The 16,264-nt window shown below is 42.2% G+C and overlaps 1 protein-coding gene across 1 annotated transcript in view; it reads left to right on the top strand.

The window, feature by feature from the left end:
- LOC144672925 (NACHT, LRR and PYD domains-containing protein 3-like) overlaps nt 1-16,264 on the top strand; it is a 124,139-nt gene that overhangs the window by 97,762 nt on the left and 10,113 nt on the right. Inside the window, 2 exon segments of the mRNA XM_078534938.1 lie at nt 7,635-7,881; nt 11,245-11,402. Of these exon segments, the coding sequence (XP_078391064.1) occupies nt 7,635-7,881; nt 11,245-11,402 (405 nt within the window).

The following is a 16,264-nucleotide window of genomic DNA, read 5'->3' as shown; positions in this document are numbered from 1 at the left end:
CTGCGTCCCCTGAGTATTAACCTCCCTGGATTATTAATGCAGTCACATGACCAGAGAAAAAGGCCAGTAAATTAATGTAGGCCCCAGTCTCTCTGTTCCACTGCTTGTGAGCATATTCTCGGGAAAGTCGAGGGTGAGAACATGATTAGACCTCTCAGTTTGACCTAAGTTCACATAATGGAGGGAGGGTTCCACAAACACTCACCCACTTTTCATTTTCAGACCTGCTGTCAATTGCCACTGTCCATGCCCTCCAAGGGACCAAAAATGCCCCGCATGTGATGTAGCTTTCCAGGATTCATAGCTTCAATGTAAAGAGGAAACTCGCAGATTACATTATCTTGCTCTCCAGACAAATCCAAGGGCTATAATTTCAGAAGCCGTGGAGGGGTCCGGGGAACGGGGGCGGGGTGGGGGGGATGATCCACGTGAATTTCACTACATTCAATATCAGGATCTCTATTCACACACATCTGTTTTCAGGCGCCTCAAACAATTCATCATAATGTGCAGGGACCCGGCAATCACACACTGACACACTGTAGAGGAAGCTGCTGATTTGTGGGGTGCAGCATGGGACAGAGAATTCTTACCCAGCTTGTCACACAGAGGACATGCTCGTACCTTGGCCCAGCTGTTCAATTAAGCGCGCGGTCTATCGTTCTCTACACACAGGATAACATTCTCCTGTCTCACGGCTTCCATTTCAGTCTGTCACACTCGCTGTCTCACAACTGGAATGTCTGGATCTGTGTAAAGTGTTATTCGATCTGCGATGCTCGACTGCGCATGTCCATTACCCACCAATGTAAGTTCAGTTGTTACCAAGTGAAGTCCAGCAGAATGTGGCTGTGAAAGCAGCTGGTGAGGGGCTCTGTGTCTTATTGGCCTGATGTGGCTGTTATCATTCTGACTGGGGGTTAAACGTTGAGTCTCAGCATCCTGCTGCCTTTCCTCCTTCCCTCTGGCTGCCTCACTCGGCTCCTTTCCGCTGTCACTGTACAGAGTGTCGGTTTTCACTAATGCTGAGCACTGCTCGGTGCCACTGGTGGAGGATGATACGGTCCTGGTGGGAGATGGTTCCTCCTCCCCTCATCCTCCAGCTTGGCCATTATCCCTGCAAACAGGAATTCACCAAGGCTCCTTAGCCAGCTCCTTTCAAACAAACCACCACGACCATCTAAGAGGACATGTGCAGCAGCGACATGAGACCACCAGCAGCTGAAAGTTTCCCTCCAAGTCACTCAACATCCTGACTTAGAAATATAACACCGTTCCTTCGCTGTCACTGGGTCAAAATCCTGGAACTCCCTTCCTAAAAGTACCGTTGTTGTACTTTACATCACAAGGACTGCGGCGGTTCAATAAGGCAGCTCACCACCACCTTCTCAAGGGCAATTAAAGATGGGCAATAAATGCTGGCCTACCCAGCCAAGCCCACATCCTGTAACTGAATAAATTTAATTATTGGTAATCAATTCCAGGAGTTGCACTTGGAACCAGGGTTTCTGGCTGAGTCCAAAAGACCTCACATCTACTACTTTAGAGGTTCTGTATAAACGCGACTTGATGTAGTTAATAATAACACTATGACTGATGGAAATGCAGTGGTGAAGTGGGGGATTTGAAGGTGTAGGAGCTCTAAGCAAATGAGTTTGTCATATCATCCCTTAATCTACTCTAACCTTCTCTCCCCCTGTATTAATCATTTGATTCCGCAAATATTATTAAACCTATGCTTTGTAGTTAAAACTTTTAGTTCCCGGAAGTATTTTATTTCCAACCATGTGGCGTTGTGAATCGTTGGTCTTTAGCATAGCTGGAATTCAATTGTGCCACAGTTTAATAATTGAATTCAAGCCTATTAAAGCATGACATACAGGAAACGTTCCTTACTTCTGACTGGGGCTTGGAGGGAGGGCGTGAGGCTGCGGGGTGCGGTGGGGCTACCGGTATGCAGCGGGACCACTGCATTTTCAAGATTGAGATCAATAACCTAGACATAGGTGTGCAGGGCATAATTTCAAAATTTGAGGATGGTGCAAGACTGGAAGTATTGTGAACTGTGAGGCGGATAATAATATACTTCAAGAGGGTATAGGTAGGGGAAGTATGGAATGGGAAGACACAAGGCAGGTGAAATTTAATGTACAGAAATGTGAAGTGATACAATGTGGTCAGGTGAACGAGGGGCGGTGACATAAAATGATGGTCCTGATTCTGATTGGATGCAGGAGCAGAGGGACGTGGGTGTACAGGTGCATACATCATTGAAGGTGGCAGGGCAGTTTTAGAAAGCAGTCCTTCGTCCTGAATACTCGGCTTTATAAATCAGGGCATAGAGAACGAAAGGAACTAAGTAATTAAACTTCATAAAATTCTGGTTCAACTTAAACGAAGGTTTTAGAAAGAGTTCAGAAAAGATTTACGAGAATGATTCCAAGGATGGGAGACTTCAATTATGTGGATAAATGGCCAAAGCTGGGGCTGTTCTTCTTCGAGAAGAGAAAGTTGAGAGATTGGTTAGACGATTCGGGTGGAGAAATTATGGTCATGTCTTAAATTGTGTGGAGGTATAAAGCAAATTATTCCCTATTGTATAAAGAACCTGAAAACGTTAACTCTGCTGTCTCTGTTCACAGAAGCTGTCAGGCCCGCGGAGGATTTCCAGCATCCTCTGATTTTATTACAAATATCTGTAAGGACAGCTGTGGCCAGTCTGTATGGTTCAGAGAGAGGGAAGATTCACCCGCCCCCCATCCCCCTCCCATTTCTTCGTCGCTTTACAGAACAAACCCTGGTAGGAGTGAAATACCAGTCATCTTTCGTTTCTGAGGCCTGTTTTGCGGGCAATGATAATTGTGCAAGACGAGTTCACCGATTACGAGCTCGATGCGTCACTGCAGGGTTGACAATGAAAACTATATTGACGCAGAAATTGTTACAGGTGTCACCTCGGATGCTCTAAATCCAGTAACAACTTCTGCAAACGCAAGTTAAATTCGGATGACACTCGCCACTCACAATGGCTTTGGTTTATGGCAGGTAGAATGAAGAAACATCATTTAAATGAAAGAACTAGTGACCGCTCGCTTCTTAAACATAAGGTGTTTTTCCATCTGGTTGCGAGATAAAGAGAGCAGAGTCCTTGAATTAACTGCTGTCAAATGCCAAAAGTGGCTGCTTTACAACAAATTTACCACATTTTAAGTGATTAGTCATGATTGAGACACAGGTGGGTTTTGTGCTCCTGCCCGCTATATCTTCGATAACATTGATTGCTATTGGCAGATTGGTGCATCTTCCCCTTGCATCTGCATTCAAGTGTAACAACCACATTTAGCTCCCCTCTTGAAAGCGACCATTGTCCTTCGTAAGGCAATTGTACTTAGGTGAATTATTACTGTTTTGTTCGCTGTCAACTGGGGAGATACATAATCGATCTATCGCCAATTGGAAGCAGTAATATTCTCCATAGCTTGACTTTTCAATTTGTGACTCCACTTTGTGTTCAGTTATAAGGTGTAAACGTCAATATGAACTGTGCATATTCAAGGATAAAATGGTTCCTGCTGCATTAAGTTTGAGCGAGGAATAGATTTATCTGCCCTATTAGCATTTTTTTCAGTGATATGTCATGACACCCTTTCATTCTCCAAGCGCAGTTACAGCCTAAAAGTTTCTTTTCATTTTCCTTATTTCTTTTTGTTTATGCCCAAGGGTACTTGTGCCATGATACTTGGCCAAAGCATTATAAATGCTCCTAAAGTGAAATAGAGGATTGTAGGCAACATCACTTTCATATAATAGGGGCTTTCCCAATTTTACCCAGAGTGCTGATTAAAATATTAACTCCGGCAATGCAGAACATTACCTTATCATCAGGCGACCGTATTTCGGAAAGAAATAAAACAAAACAAGAAAAAAAATCCTTGGAGGCACTGGATCACCCCCAGCAATGTGTCAGGGATGTTATCACGAATTACTTTGAGTACAGGCCTCCGCAGTAACATTATAGTGTTACAGCTAGAAATGTTAGAATGATTCTCTGCACGGACACAACTATTATTGTTCGTGTAGGGGCTTCCCCAGTGATGCTGCGATACTCGATATCTGAAATTTAAAGGTCATGCTGACCATTGCCTGAAAGGTAAACTCTGATTCACTCTACGCTGATGCTACAAGATCTCCTGAGTATTCCCAGCATTTTCTGTTTGTATTTCAGGACAAAAAAATTTGGAGCAGGGCATACAAATGTTTGAGTGGAGTTTTCATGAATAATGATAGGTTAAAATCAGCACCGATAATTTTCTAACTTTTCCTACTATTATTGTTATAGTAGGTAATGTCTAGTACTATTGACTGACAGCAAAAGCATAAATACACGGACATATCCAGTATTGTTAACGTTCGAGCAATATCATCGCCAGTCATAATAACGCCGAGTCATCACGAGGTATCCACACAGAATACAATAGGTTTAAGTTGTACATTACAGTCTATAACAGGTTTACATTCTGCAATGCCTGAGTCCAGATCGCACCAGAATAATATGAAGCTCCAAGAGACCAACACTCTTCAGGAGGAACGTCCCTTTCAACATTCAAAGGTGGCATGCGCAGAACACATCACCTCTGGGGTTACTTTCCGATCATTCATTTTAATTGACGAAGTTTCTGGAACTGAGCTGGTCAATCTTCCCATTGGCGGACCGGGGTCTCTGACGAGGTAAATTAGCCGCTTGTTTGTTAAGTGACTATAACTAACACGAATTATTAAATGAGCTGATTTCATCAGTCGAACAGGGGTTGGCCTATAAAGGGGGAAACAATTACGGTTCTTAAATACAATCAGAAAACTGAGTGAAATCTCGCATCCTTCTAAAAAAAAATGACCCGGCCAACGATTCTACAAGTAACAGATGTTTACTATCCAATTCTCGCAGCCTTTGGTATTCCCGGTAAGTCAGTGTTGTCTAATAGCTGTTTGATTTCACTGTTAGTGATTATGTAGCTGATTGAAGGAATGTCTCACTGTCGAGTCATTTCACTGCCAGGATAAATTGCTGAATATCAGCGGGAACCCTAGCCGTTCACAGGGCCTGTGAGCCGCGGTAATGCTCAGCAGATCCTCACAGTGAAGGAGAATTAGGCTAATGTCCCGCCCCCACAAAACTAAAGCATGTGTTGCGTAGTGTCAATGGCCATCATCTCATATGTAATGTTGCCCATTCTCTACATTACATTGATAATTCCTAGTACTTCAGCGCCCTCCACCCAGCAGTCGGCGGGAAGTTTTTTTGAGGAATACGAAGCTATTCCTCATTCCTCCCTGGCAGCGAATCTTTCCGGATCCACCGCCTACCGTTCAGTTCCTGAGCGGATCCTTCAGACCGCTTATAAAGAAGCAAAGGCCAACGTTTTGAATAACATTGGATAGTTTATCTTCAGCTGAAGGTTTTATTTGAATTTATTGCGTCCTGTAATGGATTGTAAATTATATTGAATGCCGCTGGCATCGGATACTCTTCCCGAGATTCTCATCTCCAAATAATCAGAAAGAACCGATTGTAAAATTATTTTTAGTGTAACATGGAGCCCAGTGGCAATTTATCAAATTCACTCGGTGTATCACTTGGTAACGGCCCGATGACAGGAAGGTTGTTTGAAAGGAAATATGTATATTATTTGACTGTTGAAATTCAAGAAGATATAAGAATATCCCACTTTCCCTTTACGAAAGTTATATCTGTAACTGGACTGCCTCTGCAAGGTGCTGACGGCTGAGTTGCGCTGGACAGTTCCATGCAGCCTCAATCTAGCGACAGGGACAATGGTCAATGAAAGGGAATCGGGCGATATGTATGCCGGACGGCTGATCCGATTTAGCCAGTTTTACACTGTTGTCCGAAGTCACCATTGGCCCCAGTTGAGGCATCAATGCATTAGGGTCGGTGGTAGTGGGAGGAGTTTGGAGCTACTCTCCGTTACTATTTTCCAGGCTGAATTCGAGTGACCCTTCTCTCAGCATCATGAAAACATCAGACTGAAATTTAGCGGGAGGACGGCAGAGACCCAGTCCCGATACAGTGTTTCTCTACACTGAGGATCAACTCCCTGAAAGAACCGGACTTCCCCTAAGGACCCCGATGGAAGAAGACAATGGACAAAAATTAACTTTTTAAAACATATATTGTAAAAAATCAAACCAAAGTCAAAAAGTTTATAATTAGCTTCTAATTGTATTCAGTAGAAAGTATTGATTATTGTTGAAGTAGCTGATACAACAATGATAAGTCTCACGGATATCTCAGTTAGCCCACAGCACACATATGGCACTGTGTTCAGTCCTAATGTCTCTCACAACTCCATCTTGTTCCAGCAGTGCTCAACCACTGTTCTTAACGTAAGGTCTGATTCTCAAGTGGCCTCCAACAACCACTTGAATCCAATCCAGCTACACGGATATGATTATCGACAACAAGCCTACTTCTGTGTGGCCTGTTTCACTGGGGTCACAACAGTCCTGATAGCGGAGTTTTCCCAGCGGCACTGTCACTCACCATTCAATAGCGCTCTCGTGTACAGTATCATTAGCTCTGTGGCTCATAGCTTTTCTCAGGTTTTAGTATTTTAAGATTGCTCCCATACACAACTTCAACGAGAACCACTGAGCCTTGGCGGCTTCTGCTGAAAAGGAATTGAACTTTTTAGACTCCTGCTTGTTCTGACCACATGGTGAAACCCGATCTCCCAAACTGTTTACACTTCCCAACCAGTTTCCATTCCCTTACCAATTACATGCGCACATTCATTTCTCAGAATTCCGGTGTCCAACGAAGAGATCCCTCCCCCATAAATCTGGTTCCGATCTCTGTTTCAGCGAGGGGCCAATCTCAAAAATACTGCCCTTGAAACTATTTAAACACAATAGAGTGCATATTCGTTTATTTATTTTCGGAGTTTCATCAACACTGGCCAATGTTATAAATTGGACACATGTATATAACGCTGGGTAGAAATGCACAGTAACATTTCCAATAATATTCTGTGGAAGGTATCTGAGTGTCCATGTTACCTACTTTCTCTCCCTTTTTCCCACAGCGAACCTTATGACAATCGTGATTCTCTCCAGAGGAAATTGCGGCCTTTCAAAATGTATTTCTTTCTATATGGTGTCCATGGCAATAGCCGATTTACTGGTCATGCTCAACAATGTTCTTGTGCATAAAATCCTGAGTAAACGTTTTCCACATATAATCCTTTCCTATACACCCATTTGCAAGTTCATAATGTACTCAATTAGTACCAACCTGTATTTGTCGGTGTGGTTTACAGTCTCCTTCACACTTGACCGGTTTGTGTCTATATGTAGCCACAAGCTTAAGACAAGATATTGCACAGTGAGAACTGCGGCTACAGTTCTAACAACAATCTGTGTCCTCTCACTTTTACAGAACATTCCAAACTGGTTTGCATTCGAACCTCAGCGAACAATTAACAATTCTCACTGGGGCTTCTAGCCCAGCCTAGATTTTTATACATCTCCTTTTGGTGTAATATTTATTTGGCTACAAAGCATTTTATTGACATGGATTCCTTTCTCTTTGATATTACTGTTTAATTGTTTGACAGAAAGACAGATTTTAATAGCCAGTCGAGCCCGTAAGGAGCTCCGGGGTCACAGCAGCGAGAATCATAATGATCCGGAAATACAGAACCGAAGGAAATCAATTATATTACTGTTCACTGTATCAGCTACTTTTATACTGTTGTGGCTGACAGCAGTCGTTCGTACGTTAGTCAGTAGTATGCTCATTCATGTACGACCTGATTATGCAGCTCCTGCATACATCGCTACTGAAACCGGATACATGCTCATGTATTTGAGTTCCTGCACAAACACTTTTATTTATGCAGCTACACAAACTAAATTCAGGGAAGAGCTGAAGAATATACTGAAATCTCCATGGACAATAATTTTGTTAATGTTAAAAAAAATGCAAAACGAAACCAACTGTTCCTGTTCTAACTATAGTTAACTTGTAGACTATGTTCCAGTTTTGAATGGTGGCCTTTCTGTTGCGACGACAATGAATTGTGTTTTTTAAGGCATCAGAAATCATTATTCCACATTGTTCCATGTGTTTTATGTCTGCTGATATTCGACGGGAATTATAATTGTTTCTTGTTATAGCGGCGCACTTGCAAGTCAGGGGCCATAGAGAACAGTTATTAACATGTTTCAGCATTGGAGTAAAACCTCTCTGTGTTGGCCTTAACTCCCCTCCACTGCAGGAACTGCATGAGAAGCGCCAGTTTAATAAGCAGCTAAGGTCCCAAAACTTCCAATGTCAACAGCAGTGAATTGAAGTTGTTGTTGCGCATCCCAAACACTGCGGACGTCCTGACACGTGGACACGCTCTGAAATTGCCCCGGAAGTTTAAATTCCTGATTGACTGATTTGCGCTCTCCTGGACCCGCTGTCATTGTCTGCCACACTGAGCTCAGTGTCAGAGATTTGGGTGTCAGATACACGGGACTTGCCTGCATACTCACACTGCGAATGTTACGCTGGTTAAACTTGATCTATCTCAGGGATTAACCAACAGAACTGAACGAAACACCAAACTCAACTCTCCAATTCACCACCACCTCCCCCCAACCATGCCGACCCGATCCGACTGCCCACGAGACGCAATGGTCCACCGATCCAACTGCCACCCGAATGATTGCCCAGCCCAGCTGACTACCCTATCTCCACCCGGACTAATCCTTCCAATTTAGCTATTTCCCTCCCAACCCGCCCCCAGCCACTCCCACCTCTCCTCAGGACCTGACTGCTGTTCCCCGAACTGACTACCTGCCAACACGGCTGCTCTCCTCGACCCAGCTACTCAGCCAACCTGACTACCCACCCAGCTCAATGGCCCACCTGATCCAAAGCGACTACTGCCGATTGGGCGTGATTAACGTGATTACCCACCTATGAAACCCAACTCCAGTTCTCTAGGCAAAGGGATTGCTTATTCTCTCAGTCCTAAATACCTTACATTCGCTAATATGTGGACGTTCGTCCTCAACCATACATAAATTCAAAATCCAGTGAATCTCAACAAAGTGCAGTTGAACCAGTTAATTAACATGTTTCAGTGTGAGATGCCTGTGTCCTTCCATCTACTGATGGGAGAAGAATGGATTTTACAGGTGGGAGCTGCCCAAATGACAGGGTCCGTGCAGGAGAGATTCCAGTCAAAGACCTGCAGGCCCATTCCTCTGGACTGGATAGGCAGAAAATACAGGAATGCCTTCTAATAAAGACGCAGACTGGAAGACCTTCTCGATTATAATTGACAAGATTGTCATGAAGTTTCTCCACATTGTATCCTCTTGTTTTCTCTTTATATTGTAGTAGCTGCTATCTTTAGCCATTATATACTAAGTAGCGAAGAATATGTCAATTTGCAACAACACGAGACTATCAGGCCAGTACTGACCCTGCAGTAAGCATCAGTTTCAGGATGAAGTTTTATGGAAGTTATTTAAAGATATGTTATTGCACACTGATTAATAAACTTCAAAAACGTTTACTCGTTTGATACCGTCTAGAAATATAATCTTTTGTCATAAATCATCCTCTCAATTGGCAGCAATGATAAAGGTGAATAGCAAGGTTTATAAATAAACAATTGTTAGAATTTCAATTATGTTGACCTAGATTGAATTTATCTATTAGACAACAAGTTAAGGGCCTAATACTTTTGGCCGATTGGTAAAAAAAATCTTGTTCAGTAGGGGAAATTATCAACATTGAATAAGAATAAGCAAATTATATTCTCACGATATGAAATTGAAATTTAACAATTACAGAATTGTGTAAAGCAAACTTATAGGAATTGTTATATAGAGGGAGTGAGAACAACGTGTAAAAATGTAGTCGTAGTATTTCAGTTAGTGAAAAATGCAAGATTTGTATCTGCCCACGGTTCGCACCCGCCGCCCTGCAACCTGCCACCACCGCCAAATAAAATCATTACCTGCCGCTGCAATTTCTGCCTTTAAATGTATTTTAAATAAAATTGCACGGAGTGCGTTCTCAATAAGAGAAACATTCATTCCAATGCTCTCGAACCTGATTAAAGCATTTATGCTTCAATAGCGATATAATTATACTGGTTTTGAATAGCCTGTCATTAGCTGCTTACATTGAGCGTCACTCTGCCATGTTCTCATTCATGTTGAGATCCTTCAAAAGTCGAACTTCACATTGGAATCCAGTGCGACAACACTGAATAGGTGCTTGTCAAAGTCACAGATCACACGCATGCAGGATATGAGCGTCTGACCACGTATCACCCCGATCGCATTGATTACACAATGTCGCGCAGCTCCGCCTTTTTTGCTGCTAACCTCACCCGCCAAGTTGATGTCACTCCAGACTTGGCTTATGCATTGTTACTCTGCCGGCCTTCTACCGTCCACTATCCAGAAAAGCAATATCAGAGAAAGCCCTGATGGCCAGAATGCAACTGGCACTGAGCCCCAATCACACAACACTAGCGCTCGCTGAACATGTGCTCTGGTATGGGCAACCCCTCTATTTAAAAATGTTCATTCTCGTATCAATCCCATCCTTATCCTTGTCTCTACCATCGTCTGCGATCTCCTTCTCTACAGTCTTCTGAAAATTATGTATTCCTCATATTCCGGCGTCTTGCTCATCTCCTAATTCCTTCACTGGACAATTGTTGGATTTTCTTTCAGATCTCTATGATGTAATCTCTGGAATCTTCTCCCAAAATCTATTTCTCCCACTTTAAAGTCGTCATTAAAACTAACATCTGGCCTCTTTTCCTAGTGATTTAAATATCTGTCTCAGTCTCCTTATTTATCCAAATACAACATTTGTAAGCCCAACGACACTATGTTAGCAAGTTAACACCGTGATATCAATGAAAGTTGTTATTTGCTAAAATGAACTATCCATTCTTGCCAGTCCGTCCCCAACACATGCCTGAATGGTCCTGTCCATTTAACGTGGATGGAGCATAAATTACTGAATATTATTGAGTGTTGGTTCCATTAGTGACACTGAACCTCTGATCATCACAGTTTACGGTTTCAGCACAGGAATAGGTTCTAATCCCGGTTCACAGGGTATTCACTGGTAACCAGCACTGGGGCAGAGATTGTCATAGCGCAGTGACTGTTCTCAACTACTAGGCCATCAATTGCTCCCTACAGGGTTCACCATGTCAGACCAGTTTCAGCTTATGCTGGAGAGATAACCGAAAGTGGCAACTGCGAAATGCTTTATGACAACGACAAGGAAAAACGTCGAAGCGATTATCATTCCCGGACCCCGCCATTACCATTGAGACACACTCAAGAGATCGCGGCAAGTTAGCACAACGGTTCCCGCTTGCTTCATAGATGATTTTGATCCAATCGTGGTTCCTTATAATCGCACGTGATTTGCTTCTTCCCGCGTTGAAAATGCCCGCTTCTTTTCCGGATTAATTTAAAGCCACACATTGCAGAAACAGACAGAGGCACTGCTGAGATTCACAATTGGGACCTTCATTTTAATAGACAGGCGCCTTCACTAAATAAGCCGCGGTGACAACCTGCAAGCAAGCATTGAAATACAAAGCTTTGAATTGTAGATCACGATATTGCTGCAGAATGATCTTAAGAAAGAGAGGGGAAGTTGTATTAACTCATTTTAACAATCAAGCATCCAGGTAATATCAAGAGAATGCTGGAAATACTCAGCAGGTCAGTCAACATCGGTGACGAGAGCAGGAGATGTAACCTTTTAGATCGCTGGCCAATCGAATAAACTGCTCTGTTGTAAAGTAAGTCAGATACCGAATCAGAGGGAGTGTCCAAAATAACCTTCACCTCAGCCCTATCCAATCCCGACAGATTGACCTTCATTCAGATGGACATGACGGGGAACAATAAAATATTTATATGATGCTTGTTATTTGCTTCTTGCTAGGAGACGCTTTCTGACGCCTGGTTTTCATTGTATGTCTTCACGCTCTACACTTCCTCCTGACAGGAGAAACAACACACTGCCAAATTTATGGAGGTGTCACTTCAGTCCCTCAGGAAACATGAGGAACAGATTCAGGCAGACTGGGCAGAACCACCTGATGCTTTATTAGTAAACAAAAAATAAACACCTTGAATATCTTCTCTGTTGTGCATTCGGCTTTCCTGAAAAAATACCTTCTCGATTTTTCAATTTCAATGTCATCTTCTTATAACAGTCAAACGTCAATGCATACATCACTTCCTCAACGGCCAACTTCAATTGCTTGGCGTAATTGGGTGCTGCCAGATCTGGCGTCGCATTTAATACAGTTTTCAAACTATCAAATGGCTTCTGAAACTCCATTGTACATTGCAAATTCTCATTCTTTTTTACTACTTCAGTTAGTGAAGCAAGCACACGGCTTAAATTTGGTACAAACTTCCAGTAACACCAGCTCATGCCCAGAAATCTCAAAACTTCCCATTTTGTTGTAGCACTGGGAAATCCATGATAGCCATGAATTTCACACCTCTTGGAGCCACCTTTCCATCTCCAATTGTATGGCTTAAATACATAACTTGCATTGTTGCAAATTCACATTTAGACAAGTTCATCGTTAAATTAGCTTCTTGTAATCGAATAAATAATTCTTCCAGATGCTGTAAATTCTCCTCCCAAGCCTGACTATAAATGATTCGTTCATCAACATAAACAACATAATTGCATTGATCTGCAACTACTTTGTTTGTCATCCTGTGATGTGTCACAAGTGCATTCTTCTTACCAAATGGCATGATTTTAAACTGTTATAGTCTATTTGTCGTCACAAAATCCGATTTTTCCTTTGCTCTCTCCGATAATGATACTTGTCAATATGCTTTTAGCAAGTCAATATTTGCGATAAATGTTGTTTGCCCCACTTTTTCAATGCAATCTCCAACCGTTCTATTAGATTTGAATCCTATTTTGTCACCGCATTCACCTTTTGATTGTTCACACAAAGCCTTTGTGTTCCACCTGGTTTTGGTGCCAGGACAATGGGTGAACTCAAGTTACTGCAACTAGACTTAATGATATAATTTTGAAGCATGAAGTCAATTTATTTCTGTGCTTGTGATCACTTGCTGAATTTAATCCATAAGAATGTTGCCTTATCGAAGATGAAACACTTACAGGGGCATCTTGCACAGCTAAATCTTTCCTCCCCAATGCATTCCCACAAATAAGCATTTTTGACTGCAAAAGCTTACCTAAACCACTTTGATAGATTTTGGAAGGCAATTCAATATTACATTTAAGTACTCAAGTATTCCCTCTTTATCTATTTTGAACAATGGAAAATCAATTTCAGAGTCCTGCATTTCTACTTCTTCTTCATAATCTACCACAACTAAAGACTAATTTCGTCGTCTTCCCACCTCTTTGGAAGCGGTGAAGAACGCTCTCATCATGGTTTTTAATAGTTTGATGCAATCCTTCCAAAGCTCCTTGTTGATAAGCTGTTGACTTAAACTGTTTTGTTCCCTAAACTGTTACTTTCGCCCTTAAACAGCTGTGACATTAAATTTGAAAACTGATCTGATTGTTTTTCCTGAGATAAACCATATCTCGTAAAAAAAAATAGTCAACCCTTCCACAGTCTCCTTCGTTATGTATATATATTTTTTAAGATATCGCTTCAGGAAGCCTGGTAGACACATCCATCATTGTCAGTAAATCCTGATTTCCACTTTAATATTATGAAAGGGAGCTACACAATCAATTATGGCTCTCATCAAAAGCTAATCAAATGTTGGTATTGAGATTAACGGTACCGATTAATCACAGTTGTGGTTTCCCTATCACCTGACATCTGTGACAAGTTTACAGAAGGTGACGACAAACCTGTGCAATCCTGGTCAATAAAAACATTTCTGCATTGTTGCCTGTGTCTTCCCAATTCCGAAATGCCTCCACATTGGAATTTAATGAACAATGCTCTGAATCTGATTTCTATATCCTAATGGGATGACAATGTGATGTGTCTCTCAGCAGTTTTCATTAGCTGAGACATGGTCCAGCCTCCAATTTCGCATTTCAAATATCAACCGTAAAGGAATAACACTCTGGGATGCATTTGCCTCTCTTTCTGAATAAACCGTCTGATATAACTGTTTTAATCCCAAAACCTTTTGCTGCATCTCAATTAACTGGCTTGAATTAAACCTTTCAGCAGAAATACATTCTGTTGTGTCTTTCTGAACAATAATATCAGACACATTGCCGGCTAATTGGATTTCAATACCCTCGTCCTGCATTTGAACTGCCTGTCCATCTGGTTTCTCTTGCTTCAAACGTTGTGCCTGTCATCTCATTATCACATATTCTGGAAACAATCCAGGATGCTCCTATTGTAACACGTCTGTTTAAAACGCTTCTACACGCTTCTCAAATGCCACATTGGTGATCCAGCGACTCATTAACCAAAATAAATTAAACCTCTGCAATGGGCATTTTTTCCACCACCCCAACAATCACTTCGCTAGTTTTTCACTTAGTTTTTAAATTTACCTTCCACAATGGAATATGTTTAGCATCCCCAAGAACCTCACTCAATATGACCTCTTCCTGCAATTCTCTGTATGAAAAACAAACATCACTATCCCACAACAGTAATGCTTTACTAGCCGCTGTCTCTCCTGAAATTTTAACATCCTTACCTACTCCACCATGGACACATGGAAAGACATTCCCTTCACACACAAAATCTTTAAACATTTTTACAAACTGCTCTTCATAATTCTCTTGGGTAAATTTTGCACACATTCCAACTTCTTTACCTGTCACTCATTCTCCTGGTTTTACTTGTACACAAACCAGGGTTTTTTTGCTGTGCCTGAACACCAATATTCACAGTGCGTTTACTTCCAGAACATTTCTGCCCCCCCCCCCCCCACCCCCCCCCCCCCAATAATTCCAACAGGTTTTTCCTGCAATTTCCAACACACTGCCTTCATGTGTCCCACTTTATTAGAATTAAATCATCTCACCTTTCAGCACCTTCCTTTTCATTCAGAGATAAAACTTCCTGGGGGTTTACAGCTATTCCTTTTATTCCCTGACTCCCTACCTACCTGCTCCATTAATTCACCTCCTGGTGCATCCTTTCATCTGTGGAATTATTCTCAACTGTAACTGTCGCCTGTTATTGAGACAATTGGAGTTCCGCTTAACTGCGCTGTTAAGCAATGAATTTACTTTTAAACGAATTGGAGGTGAAATTTTGAAGGAGCAGAAAACTGGCTTCCAACTTTGACTTACCATAATTGACGGAAACCATTTTTACTGCCCACATTCCCCAGTAGGAACATTTTTACTATTTTTCAATACTTAAATTTGAGTTGCTTTTTCCCTGAATTTTGCTGTGGCCCTGTTTATGACTGTGCAGCTGCCGGAACCCATTTTATTTCCAATACCTTTTTCAGCAAAGCCTATTCATGAGAAAATTCCTTTACATTCAGTCAGCTGCTGGCGAGGCAAAAAAAGCATTTGCTGCTTCCACATGTCTTTTTGAAAAAATACTGCACGACGTACTCCTAATGTGTTGTTAAATTACTTTGAAATACGCCCGGAACGAAACAAAATACCGGCCCGAGCAACGTCTACCTTATTGCTGAGCTACTTGTAAGTGACGCATAAACAAGGTCGCTGAGTAGGCAATGCTTTCCCGTATAGCTTGTTGAAATTCCAACTTCTCTCGAACAATCTTGTTACGATGCCACCTAGCAACGGCAAAATAACAGTGAGCTCTCCCCACCGGGAAGCAGCGTTGCTGTACGTCTGTTACTGAGATAATTACATAAATCACAACGGCTGTTGGCCTGATATATGTTCTATCATTTACTGTTTTCCTAACTTGCTCTAATCGCCTAAAGTCCTTGACTGAGAACCAGGCGGAAACATGTTTCAGTTCCCTGCACTTGCAACTCCCCCGAATTATACGACCGATTTTAAAACAAGCCAGAGCCACCAGAGGTGGCCGCACGCCGGTCCACCGTCACGGAGGGGTTGGAAAGTCGCATTGCACGAGGTAGCTCGTTTTTCGGCCGGCGCAGACACGATGGCCCAATTGGCCCCTTTCTGTGCTGTAAACTTTCTGTGATTTCTATGAGTACAATGTGAAGGTGTCGGCAGAACTCATCAGGAAACGACAACTTGATTTGGCCTCGAGGCCGATCATTC

Source organism: Cetorhinus maximus, unplaced genomic scaffold (assembly GCF_964194155.1).
Source record: "Cetorhinus maximus unplaced genomic scaffold, sCetMax3.hap1.1 HAP1_SCAFFOLD_145, whole genome shotgun sequence".
In the NCBI taxonomy this organism is placed as follows: Eukaryota; Metazoa; Chordata; class Chondrichthyes; order Lamniformes; family Cetorhinidae; genus Cetorhinus; species Cetorhinus maximus.
The sequence above is the reverse complement of the archived record's forward strand: the minus strand, read 5'-3'. Positions and strand labels throughout refer to the sequence as shown.